Source organism: Tasmannia lanceolata, unplaced genomic scaffold (genome assembly GCF_043159265.1).
Source record: "Tasmannia lanceolata isolate RefF3 unplaced genomic scaffold, GAP_Taslan_0.1 ptg000008l, whole genome shotgun sequence".
In the NCBI taxonomy this organism is placed as follows: Eukaryota; Viridiplantae; Streptophyta; class Magnoliopsida; order Canellales; family Winteraceae; genus Tasmannia; species Tasmannia lanceolata.
The window spans coordinates 22,337,449-22,349,799 of NW_027518685.1; the positions used below are offsets into that span (position 1 = coordinate 22,337,449).

General features: G+C 38.2%; 1 protein-coding gene across 1 annotated transcript; it reads left to right on the forward strand.

Moving 5' to 3' along the window:
- Positions 1 to 2,936: 2,936 nt before the first annotated feature.
- Positions 2,937 to 10,785, forward strand: LOC143884819 (growth-regulating factor 4-like). The gene is made up of 4 exons (XM_077388624.1): positions 2,937 to 3,529; positions 4,384 to 4,732; positions 9,890 to 10,356; positions 10,441 to 10,785. Exons 1-4 carry the CDS (start codon positions 3,352 to 3,354, stop codon positions 10,446 to 10,448), a joined length of 1,002 nt encoding a protein of 333 aa, XP_077244739.1. The 5' UTR covers positions 2,937 to 3,351; the 3' UTR covers positions 10,449 to 10,785.
- Positions 10,786 to 12,351: the final 1,566 nt, after the last annotated feature.

Consider the following 12,351-nt stretch of genomic DNA (forward strand, 5'->3'; position numbering starts at 1 on the left):
TGACCACGTATAGATTTGGATTTCAAATCTAAATTAATTTTTTTTTTTTTTTTTTTTGGGATTCTCTTTGGATTTGAATTTGAAATCTAACAAAACCAAAAAGTCCTAAAATACTTGATATAGGGGAATTTTAGCCATTTTCCATGATCTAGGGGTATTCTAGTCATTTCACCCTATATGAGGGTATTTTGATCATTTTTTATATCATAAGGATGTTTTATTCATTTTCCATGACTCAGGGTATTTGGTCATTTTCACCCGGTATAGGTGTATTCCGGTCATTTTGCATGATCCGGGGGTATTCTAGTCATTTTACCTAATACGACGTATTTTTATCTTATGAGGTTATTTTTAGTCATTGTAGTCATTTTTCATGAGCCATAGGTCATTTTTACTTGATATAGGGGTATTTCGATAATTTTTCATGATCTTGGGGTATTTTAGTCATTTTACCCTATATGAGGTTATTTTGATCATTTCTATGTCATAAGGGTATTTTAGTCATTTTGCATGACTCGGGGGTATTTTGTCATTTTTACCTGGTATATGGGTATTTCTAGTCATTTTACCTAATATGACGTATTTTTATCTCATGATGGTATAGACATTTTAGTCATTTTTTATGAGTCATGAGTCATTTTTACTTGATCTAGGAGTATTTTAGTAATTTTTCATGATATTGGGTTATTCTAGTCATTTTACCCTGTATGTCATAAGGGTATTTTAGTCATTTTGCACGACTATGAGGTATTTTGTCATTTTTACCTGGTATAGGGGTATTTTCGGTCATTTTGCCTGACTTGGGAGTTTTCTAGTCATTTTACCTTATACGATGTATTTTGATCAGTTTTTAATGTCATGTGGGTACTTAAGTCATTTAACACTTTTTTGGTATATTTTGGCAATTTTAACATCTTACGGGTCAGATTTAGATTTATAAATAATTTTCGCAGAAAGGATTTACAGATCCAAAAAATTACTCTAACATGAGAAATTTGTAAATCTTGTGGATTTCACTCAAAACCAAATCCAGTTGTCATAAAGGCTTGCCAAATGCTGAATTTGGATTTAAAAATCCAAATTCACCCCTAAACCCGAGGGGTATCCAAACGGCCCTTAAGCCCTTAAGTTCTAACTTGTAAATAACAGTCGAAGTGCCATTGTGTAGAGAATTGGCAGAGAGCCGCAGTTCAAAAATGTTGAAAATTCAATGAGGTAGATGATATATTCGCAGCCCCTGTCGGATGATTCGCACCACTCTACGGTGAAATGACGTCAAAAAAGCATCTAAAACGTCAAAAGCGTCAGACTTTAATGCTTTTTGACGTTAATTTACATTGGGTGTGAATCATCCTACAGGGGGTGCGAATTTATGGTTGCCCTTTAAATATTCTGCCTATTACATCCTCTCTCGGTCGGTGGTGTGTAACGGAGAAGGGCTGATTATCTGATGAATTGAATTTCTTACAACATAAGTAGAAAGTACAATCTGCAATTTTTGCAGGGGAAATGATATATTCGCCTCCTTATTTCACTTGGGACATCCCCCTCTAGTATAGAAGAGTACTCATAAATTCATTTGAGGGGCTGTCCCAAGTAAAAAAAAAGAAGAGAGGCGAATATATCACTTTCCTTTTGCAGATAAACAGGTGTCAAGAGCTGGAATATTTCCTTTTGCAGAATTCCACATAATCTTACATATTTGGTGATTACTACGACTAGCAGGTATAAACTCGAAAATAGTGCAGTTATTTTAGCCAGAAAAAAATAATATCTCATTTATTGTTTGCGTGAAGTCCAACAAGCAGTAATAAGTAATAAGTGCTTCGTAAAAAATTAAGCAAAGATTACATTTACACCCCCTCTAGTACTTCCACCCCTATAGTTTAAAATGTGACAAATACACCCCTGTAGTTTCAATTTGTTTAAGGTTTGCCCCCTCAGCTGAAGGTTCGTCCATAGATTGAAGGGTTAGGGTGATCCGATGGAGCTGATTTATTGGGCTCACCCTATCTATGTCAGGACCCATCAAATGAACGCTTTGGATCATCGAAATAATGTGGGCCCATACCCAAATCCAAACACTACCAAAAAATCATCCAAATAATGTAGGCCCACATTGTTTGGATGATCCAAAGCGTTCATTTGATGGGCCCTGACATAGATAGGGTGTGCCCAAAAAATCAGCTCCATCAGATCATCCTAACCCTTCAATCTTTGGACGAGCCTTCAGCTGATGGGGCCTACCTTAAACAAATTGAAACTACATGGGTGTATTTGTCACGTTTTAAATAATAGGGGTGGAAGTGGATGTGTCAGAAACTAGAGGGGGTGTAAATGTAATTTTTCCAAAAATTAAAAAGCAATAGAGGAAGTAGTAATAAGTTTAATAAGTAAACAATAGAAGCTTGACGTCAACATTATCCACATCCTTCGTCTTATATCGCTTTTAAATTTTATTAAGTATTGAATTTGGACCGTTCATGTCAAAGGCAATTCATCCGATGGTTGGGATTTCATGAAAATCATGTCGGTGGGGGCCAAATCAGGCATCTCACGCTTATCAGAGTGTCTTCTTTAAATTGTACCATCTAAAAATTCATACAAAAATGAAAATTAAGAGAAGACAAAAAGAGGTGGTGGGAGGGGTGTGTGTCTGTTTTTGCCCGATGATAAATTCGCACTCCTTGTAGGATAATTCGCACCCAATATCGTTGGAAAGCGTTGAAGTCTGCAAAATATTCACTACAACAGTGGTGCGAATTATCCAACAGTGGGTGCGAATTTATCATATTCCTTTATTTTTTCAATTCTTAATTTCAAAAAATAAAAAGGGGAGGAATTTTAGTAGATTGCCCTTTTTATTTTTTGGCACCGGCACAGATACTGTCTGTCTCCTTTCCCAACACACAAAAATCCTCATAGTTGCAGACAGACAACAACCCCTCATCTCTCTCTCTCTCTCTCATCAGAACTCTCTGTTAATCAGTCTCCATTAATGGTGGCAAAGATCTATTTTTAGGTTTTGTATTGAAAAACATAAAATATAGTAGTAAATAAAAGAAGAGAAACAGAGACAGAGAGAGCTCTGTTTTCTTTTCTTCCACCCTATTTAGGAAGAGCTTAGGACTGACTCTTTCATTTATTTTATTCAAAAATCCGAGCCCCATAAAATCTCTCGATCCAAAAATGGCCAAACCCTACATTTCTCACACAAACCAGACCCTCATTTCCCTGCACTTAGGATATGTCTGAACTCTGAACCAGACTAGCCTTTTTTTTTTGTTCTTTTTGTTTTTGCAGCTTTTTGCTGAAGAAGGTTTTTGTTATAAACCCTAACCCTAAAAGAAGATGAACAGTGGAACTGGGATTCGGCCTCCGTTTACGGTTTCTCAGTGGCAGGAGCTTGAACATCAAGCTCTGATCTTTAAGTATATAATGGCCGGTATGCCTGTACCGGCCGATCTGTTACTTCCGATACGTAATAGCTTGGATTCGGTGTCGGCCAGGTTCTTCCACCATCCCAACAGTAAGCAGGGAACAACTCTCCAGCTTGATTTTTTTTTCTTCTCTTCATAATGTTTTTTTTTTAATGTTTTCAGCTGGTTTTTGATATTGATCGTTGGTATTCTTTTTGGTTTGCTTGTTTCATCAGTGTTTTATGATCTTTCGCAAGTTTTTTTTTCTCGGTTTATGCTTTGTCGTTTTAGGGTTTTCTTTTAGGGTTTCTTTTGATGGATGTTGCATTACGATTTTGGTTTACGGTATTGGGTATAGGTTTGAGAGATTTCTGTTTTTGTATTGTGACTTCGTTTGTTTCTGTTTGGGATTTTTTTTTTTTTTTTTTGGAGAAGTAGAGAAGAATGAGGATTTATTGTATTTTTTCTGGGTTTTTTATTATTTTGATTTAATCTTGTGAGATTGGGTTATTGGTGGGAGTTAAAATACTGTTTGTTCGTAGTTTTCGTGCTCGTATGAGGGGTTACTTACATGGTTTTTTGAGTTCAATCCATGGAAAGAAAGTGGAGTTATGTTGGGTTCATACCATATTTGATGGGAAGTAATTGGAAGTTTATTTGGGGGTTTCGCAGATTTGGAAACTTTCCTTTGGAGTTCATTTTAATGGAAGAAAGCTGAGATTTTTCACTGCTTTGTACCAAATTATAATGAAAATTTATTTCCATTTTCACTGCATAGCTATTTATTTCCATCTTTACTGTTCTTGTTTTTTTTTTTTCCTTTCCATTCATGTATTGCTTGTCATTTTACATAACTATGCAGTGAAGAAGACATTTCTTGTTCTACAATCTCTTTTTTTAGCAATTCATTTCTTTTTTTTCTTTGTTGAATCAAGAAACTTATGCTCTTAGATCATTTTTACAGTGGGTTACTGTTCTTTTTATGGGAAGAAGACAGACCCAGAGCCGGGGAGGTGCCGAAGAACTGATGGAAAAAAATGGAGGTGCTCTAAGGATGCGTATCCTGACTCCAAATATTGCGAACGCCATATGCATCGTGGCCGCAACCGTTCAAGAAAGCCTGTGGAAACGCAAACCATCTCTCAGCCGTCATCCACCGTGACCTCACTCACCAATACCGCTGGAAGCAGCAGTAGCAGCTTCCAAAACATATCGCCTCTCTCTGTCAACAATCCTCAGGGGCAGTGTTCTGGTAACAGTCCTTCCCAATTGCAGATGGATACTTCTTATGGAATGGGTAACAAAGAGTACAGGTATTTAATTTATCTCATCACCTAGCTATGGGAATTAATTTTGAATTGAGATTCTGCAATTTTATGATGAATGGTAAATGGGTTTATTGATGGAAGGGTCAAAGCCCAATGGCCAAAAAAAATTGCAGTTTTCTGCAATTTGCATCACTTAAAATCTGCTTTGTAGGTTTGTGTCTAGTGGGTCTAGTGTTAATAGGATTTTTTTGGCCATATGAACATAGGTTGGAAAGAACAGTCAGAGTTTCTGCTGGCAAAAAGTGCATTAGTAGAATTAAAACTGTTTCTTGCTGTAGTAGAATTAAAACTGTTTCTCTTGAGACAGAAAACTGCAAATAATTTTGTTTTTGTGAGAAAGCCTGTCTACTCTTCTGGACCCACATGTTTGGTGTCTCTAGGATCTGTATGATATTTGCTGAATTCCGTAGTTCCTTTGGAGAAATGTTTTGGTCATGATAGTCTTCTCTAGTGCTGGTCAATGGTTTTCTTGTTCTCACTGAGAGATTAGTATGCAGATATGTGACTAAATTGGTAAAATGCTTTTGTCCGGGCGGTGGGGTGGGGGTGTTACATCCATTTTAGTTGTTTCTGTAGCAATCTGTCAAAAAAGAGAAAAAGGTATGAGAGAGAGAGAGAGAGAGAGAGAGAGAGAGAGAGAGAGAGAGAGAGTGCTGATTACCATGTTCATTGTTCTGTGAAATTAGTTGCAGAAGAGGAATCTTACAATTTTTTGTTTTGACTTTTAGCAGTGGTCCTTTGGTTGCAGAGAAATTGATTTCTGGGAATTTTTATTTTTATTTTTCTTGTAGAGGATAACTTTGTTTAAAGCAAGGGGAATGCAAGTTCGCTTCAGGGGGTAAGGACTGCTCCATATACAAGGATTCTCTAAGCATATCCGATTTGGCAAGGCTCCATGGACCATTTAGCATTTAGAGTAAAGGATAAAAACTTATCTTTACACGTCCCCCCAGTCTCATCTATGTATTTGCCTAGCCTCCCTGGACCATCTCTTTTACCCTTTGCCCATGACAAAATATTGGAAGAGTCTTCCCCCTTAAGATTACCTTCCATATGTTTAAAGAAGATGCTTAGGCACGTATGGAGAGCGCGAATCCCCACCTTAAAGGCGTCCATAAGGCCAATCAGGCCAGCAAAAGAGTAGATAATGTTGCTCTTGAAGTCACTGAAAGTGCCACCAATGCCTCCTTTGCCAGAGTTATCAAGAGAGTAACCGTCGATGTTGACTGTAAGCTGAAGGGCTATTATCAACAAGTTGGGGGGCATAGGGCCTGCCTATTCCTATTTATGAGAGTGAGTTGAGCGACTAACTTAACTAATCATTAATATGACACCTAAGGTGTGACACTTAGTTGACACTTTCCTGATTGACACCTTTATTAACTTAACTATTTGACATTGTGTCCTTGACTAATTCGCTATCTATTACAAAAGAAAAAGAATATACTACGAATGGTGGATGCCTTTTCAGTTCACCCTTACCACTTATGGCTACAGAAGTATATCAGACAACTCGTGAATCAAATCAGGCCTCAATATCAGAGGACCTACCACTTTAGAATTAGGGACAAAATTTTCCAACGTTGTTTCCCAGTTTCTCAGTGCTATCAACCAAGTATCCCTAAAATGCCTTGTGCCGGATTGGCCATGGCAAAATAAGGAGAATTTTTATTTTGTTGAAGAGTTGTGTTTTAACTAGGTCACAGTTTGTGCTGGGTTCTATTCTGTATTATATTCATGGTTTGCTCCTTGTGTCTTGCCAAGAATCAATCCTTTGCCATCCCCGGACCAGGCACCTTCTTGGTCACCCTACCTATTATGGTCTTTATTTTGTAGTTACAAAGTAGTTAGCAGATAGTTATTTCGGTTAGAGTTGTGGGTGTTAGTTTTCATTATTTGTGGTGCTAGTGGGTAAATGGGTTGATGATGTGGCACTCTTTGTACTTGTATTTAAGTTACTGCATTAGAAGAGAATTTTTACAGCAAAGGTAACTTTGTTTTGAGGAGAGTCATGGTTCCTCTCGAATTGAACTGTTAGAAGGTCCGGTTGCTTCGAATCCCGCACTATTTTATTAGTGGAATCCCCTTCTATGATGATTGGTGTGCGAGGCTTTTTGACAAGCCATCGTCAGCCCCAAAGGAGAACACCCGTTAGACTGAATTTTCATCAGTTCTGTTTGTTTATTTAGAACCATGGAGGATGATGTAGTGCTAGTTGAAACTTGAGACAAGTCACCAGTAGTGCTAACATTTTTTTCATTATGAAATGCGGAAAGAGCAGATTCATTTTTATCTTTTAAAATTATAGGCAATCTTTGGAGTTCTATGACTTATATCAGAGTTTCTTTGTTGGTTCCCCATCTTAAACTGCTTTGCTACAGGGGATTTTTCAGTGTAAAAGCAGATGAGACCTGAAATTTTTTTACCCTATTTTAGTAATTACAGAAAGTGAACGATCTGTCCTGTGGGCTATAACTTGTGAATTTTGCTACTAGTTTGGGCTTTAGATATAATTGATCCTGTAAACATGTGGAGGTTGACCCTCTGTTGAAGCTTCTCTGGATGCTGGTTCACTCAGCTTTTATGGATGTCCAAACTGAAAGTTGGTAGACCCATCTGACGCCTGTCGGATTTTGAAATGTTCCATCAGTAATGTGTTCCGAAGCTGATACTCTTTGGAAAGCCTAGTATGCGAAGCTCTGGTCATTCTTTTCTTAGATTGGTGTTGTATCTGTTCATTGTTATGGCCTATAGGACAGTAAACAGTGGTATTTTGTACTTATCATGTGAAATATTTAGCTTCATAAATTCTTCTTTGACAGGTACATGGTACCTTGATACTTCCATATTTCAATGTACATGAAAATTTTGAATGAGTTCATCAGTGGTGTCTCAAACCATTCTCTGGACTGGAACATGGATTTTTCACGTTGGACTTGTCACGCAGTTATATCCTAAAAACAAGGTTCTTGAGTTCTTGCAATTTTGTTATTTTAAGCAAAGTTCACCCTACTTTTACTTTATGTGCGTAAAATTTGAATGTTTTTGTTGGGCCCATGCCATTGCAATCCCTTTTGGCTTTTGTGGTCTTGTGATGTTCTATACGCTTAGCGCCTCTTTGGGTGGAACCTAAATCAGTCCTTATTTCCCAATAAAATTATTTTATCTTATTTGCAAATGGGACATAAAGGCCTCTTTGGAAGCCATTAACTTTATCATTTCTAAAATTATTAAAACTTTTATTTGCAAATAATCCTATGGTTTAGCTGACACTCTGAATTTTCAGCAGACATGCGCTTCAACACTGTAAACGTATTACTAGAATTGTCAGACCTAATGGTCACATTGAGACGTTATTGTATTGTGCCAAGTGAAATACTATTTGTTATCTAATGTTGTGTTTGGCTCCTCTTTTATCACCAACTCTTATTTTATTATTAACTCTTCTTTTACTAAAATTTGTTGTTTTGCACCCTCCCTTAAACCTAAAATGCTAAACAATCACTCTTCTACTATTATATTCATTATATTCTATTGATCTCTCTTTTTCAATGCCTAATGTATGTTAAAGTATAAAAAGATAAATAACGCCTTTCTCCAACAGCTTAAGCTTTTGGAGAAGTTGGCAAGTTAACATGGTATCAGAGCCCAAGGTCTCGAATTCAAACCTCCCGGATAGCAAAAATCCACATGCGATGGTCGGCCCAAAGTGAGACCACAATTGCCACGTGTTTGCCTAGTGGGCCACACGAGCTGGGGAGTGTTAAAGTATAAAAGATAAGTAACGCCTTTCTCCAACAGCTTAAGCTTTTGGAGAAGTTGGTAAGTGAACAATGTATACTGAAGATAATTAGATTAGATTGATGAATGCATCGTTATTTAATTATCTCATGTTTCTTTGAGACTATAGTTTACTTTAATCCTAAGATTTATGAGTTTCTTAAAAGATTATCATATTATTTTTTATTATGAATCAGTAATTTTATATGTATGCATGTATAAATATGTGTCCACAAATCATTGAAATAATCATATTTAACTTCGAAACCATTTTGCATATAAGATTATGTGCATATAACTTTTAGAGGTATCCAAAGAGGGCCACTATAAAGTTATGATTTAGCCGACATTAGTAAATGTTACGATTTAGCCGACATTTTGAATTTATTGCAGACACTCTTTTCGACACTTGTAAATGTACTGCTTGAATTGTCATACTTAATATGGGTATGTCAACATGTTTTGTACCGTGTCAAGCGTGACATTTTGGTCTTTTATTGAATATTGTGTTTATCTCTTTTTATTATTGACTCTTCATTTATTATAAAGTCTTCTTTTAGTTCCTCTTTAACTAATGTTTATTGTTATATTCCCTCCCTTGACCAACTCTTAATTCCAATATTATACCCATTATATCTGATTGTGTCCACAAGTTCTATCTATCTATCTATCTATCTATCCACACACACACACACACACCTTTTGTTTTAGCTGTATCCCCATCTCTAAATTTTCGGTGTTGCCGTGTCCGACACTCCTCGTTCGTGTCGACATGCGACACGTGCCCGTGTCCACAAATATTGCTGTATGATGGATTGGTGAGGCATGTCTGGAGTGTGCAATGGACATACAGTTTGAATGAATATTTGTTTGCTACTGTTTCTATGCTTGAAAATTTAGGTCCTGTTTGTTTGGGATTGTTCCATTGTGAGGTTGCTCCATTGTAACCTCGTGGTCACGGGTTCGAGTCACGGAAACAGCCTCTCTGCAAAGCAGGGGTAAGGTTGCGTACATCTAGCCCTCCCCAGACCCCGTATTGGCGGGAGCCTCGTGCATTAGGCCGCCCTTTTTTTCGTTTGGGATTGTGGCAGCCGATTGTGATTTTACTCGGCTACTGCCACAATCCCAAACAAACAGGGCCTTAATGTAGATTACCTTCATCTGCCTGGGGTTTGAAATCTTGTGTACACATTACAGAGTTCGGTGAAACACCTTTTAGAATGGAGATATATCCAATTTTTACTTATTAAAGATGATGTATTTGATATTTATTTACAAGCAGAAAATGCCTTCAATATTAGGAAGAAGCAATTTTTAAGTTCTCTGCCCCGATTGCTTCCCTTACCTGACCGGAATGTGCAGGTATCTCCATGGTCTCAAAGGAGAGGTGGATGAGCATAGTTTCTTTTCTGAAGCTTCTGGAAGTGTGAGGGGTCTTGGGATGGACTCTTCGCTCGACAGCACATGGCGTCTGATGCCATATAGGGTCTCCTCATTCCCCCCATCAAAACAAAGCAACGGCTCCGTCGTGCAGAACAATTACTCTCAGATGCAAACTATGCAAGATCTTGGCTCCATTAACACTTCACTCACCAAGCAGCAACAGCAGCATTGCTTTTTTGGTAGTGAGTTTGGTTTGCCTGAGCCTGTGAAACAGGAAAGCCAATCCCTACGACCTTTCTTCGATGAATGGCCTAAAACCAGAGATTCATGGTCAGATTTGGAAGACGAGAGATCCAATAGAACTTCATTCTCAACAACCCAGCTCTCAATTTCCATACCAATGGCTTCCTCTGACTTCTCTGCAACAGGTTCCCGCTCCCCTAATGGTGAGTTCAAACTAAATCAAATTATCCTTTTTTTTTTCCTTTTTACTGTCTTTCCTAACTCACCCCCATCCTGTTTTGATGCAGATGATTAAGAGAAGTGTATCACACTGGTCTATCTTCGTGGTTCCAGAAGTGATCTTGTGGGTTAATGCCTCGAGATATTTCAGTATTTTTCTGCTTGGTTTTTCATATCCTCTCTCCTGTCATACTTTATCCAAACTGGCAGTTGAGGAACGCTTGCTAGCATGATTTGGTGTTTGTTTTTTCTGTGTAGTGTTAATGAGTTCGACAACATTGTTTCTGTTACACTACCATGTGTCTGTTCCCTCTAGAACCAAACTAGTATTGCGAGCTTAAGTTTTCCTTATGGAATAAAACTAGTACTGTCAGGTTTTCAATAATATGAAAGTTTAGCCCTTATGTTTGGAATTCTGATGGTAGCAAACTTGTGCTTCTGCTTGTATGAACGGCAAACTTGAGGTGTTTAAATTTACGAGAGAAATGACTTCTCAAATAGTGTGTGTGGATATTTCATGAAATTTACTCTCTCATAGATATGCCCAATTTAGCATCATGTAGCTCTTCAATTGGGCTAATATTCATAGTCGGGCATGCCATGTTTGTGTTTGGGAAGGACTTCGTCAAATTCTAACATTTTGACCTTTGCCGAAACAACCTCAATTTCAATGGGCGGCCACTCTGAAATATAAAAGTTTTGTTACAGGGAATACATACCTGTACTTGTCAAAATTCTGCTTTTACCAACCATTTCGTATGTTTATCTGGGGATTTGCTAGGGACCATGGCAGAGGGCATTTCGTGGACCGACTGTTGCATGAGAGAGCAGCCACATAGGCTCACTTTTGAACTGATTTTGTCCTATTCATTCAAGTCATCTGAGGTCGCTGCTCTCTCATGCAACAGCGGGTACGCGAGCTGCATTTCAAAGTGACTATCCGTTCCATTAGGATGAGGTGACTCTAGGCTGTACAAGGCTAGGTTAGGGATCAAAAACTCGTAAGCTTCCTTGTTGGATTCTCCTTCTGTTTTTTATGGTTAAGCTGGGATTAAGCGGACACCTACCAGAATTTTAACTAAAGAAAGATGATACAATATCAGGAACAAGCAATCCTTAGAATATGTTCTGTTTGGTTGCTTGTTTTGAGAAAAATTAGGGGGAATGACCTACTCTTAATCTGCCGAAGGATTTTTGGTTGTCATTTTAGTAATTTTGAGGTCTTTGACTACCGGGGTTGTCGGGAGCCGGTTAGATGACGTGCCACCCTCTAAATCTTCTCGCCACATTTTTCTAAAAAGAAGAAATTTCAGGAGAAAATTACTGAAAGATCTCTATTTTAGAGTTGAGAAGACTATGAGAGATTTCCCACAAATCTTCAAGCAACCAAATAACCTTCCCTACGTCCACCACTAATCTTCCCGTTGACAGATTTTCTTTTGATCTCCTTTTGATCTCTTCTCCTCCTAATCTCCCACCCATCTACAAGCAACCAAACAGAGCAAGGAAAAGGGCAGAACAACTTGGGTCATAATACCCTACTCAGGGCACCTCACTTTGTTAAACTATTTCACAATTGCCTGGTGCAAAATAAATCAAGTAGCGTGTATATAAGGAAGACCAGATGTTCATCATTATCTACCCACCAATTTCTATCTGAGGTGAAATGCGGGGTTTAAGATTAAATGGACGGAGCATTTAAATAGCGGGGTAATTCGGTGAAAAGAGGAGGTGAAAATCGAGGCTGACGTGGCAAAACCCCCCTTCCTATAGTCACCGTTTTTTATTGCACTATTAACGTGGCAACCATCTGACCGCTTCGCGAATATCATGTCTCCACGTGTCCGTAGCTGAAGTTTTGGCATCACGTTCTTGTCCCCTCTCAATAACCCCGGTTCTGCTGACGTGTCATACGGGGGCCCTTCTACAGCAATTATCGGTCAGTGTGCGCCTGGGGAATCGGACTGGGCTTTTGATCC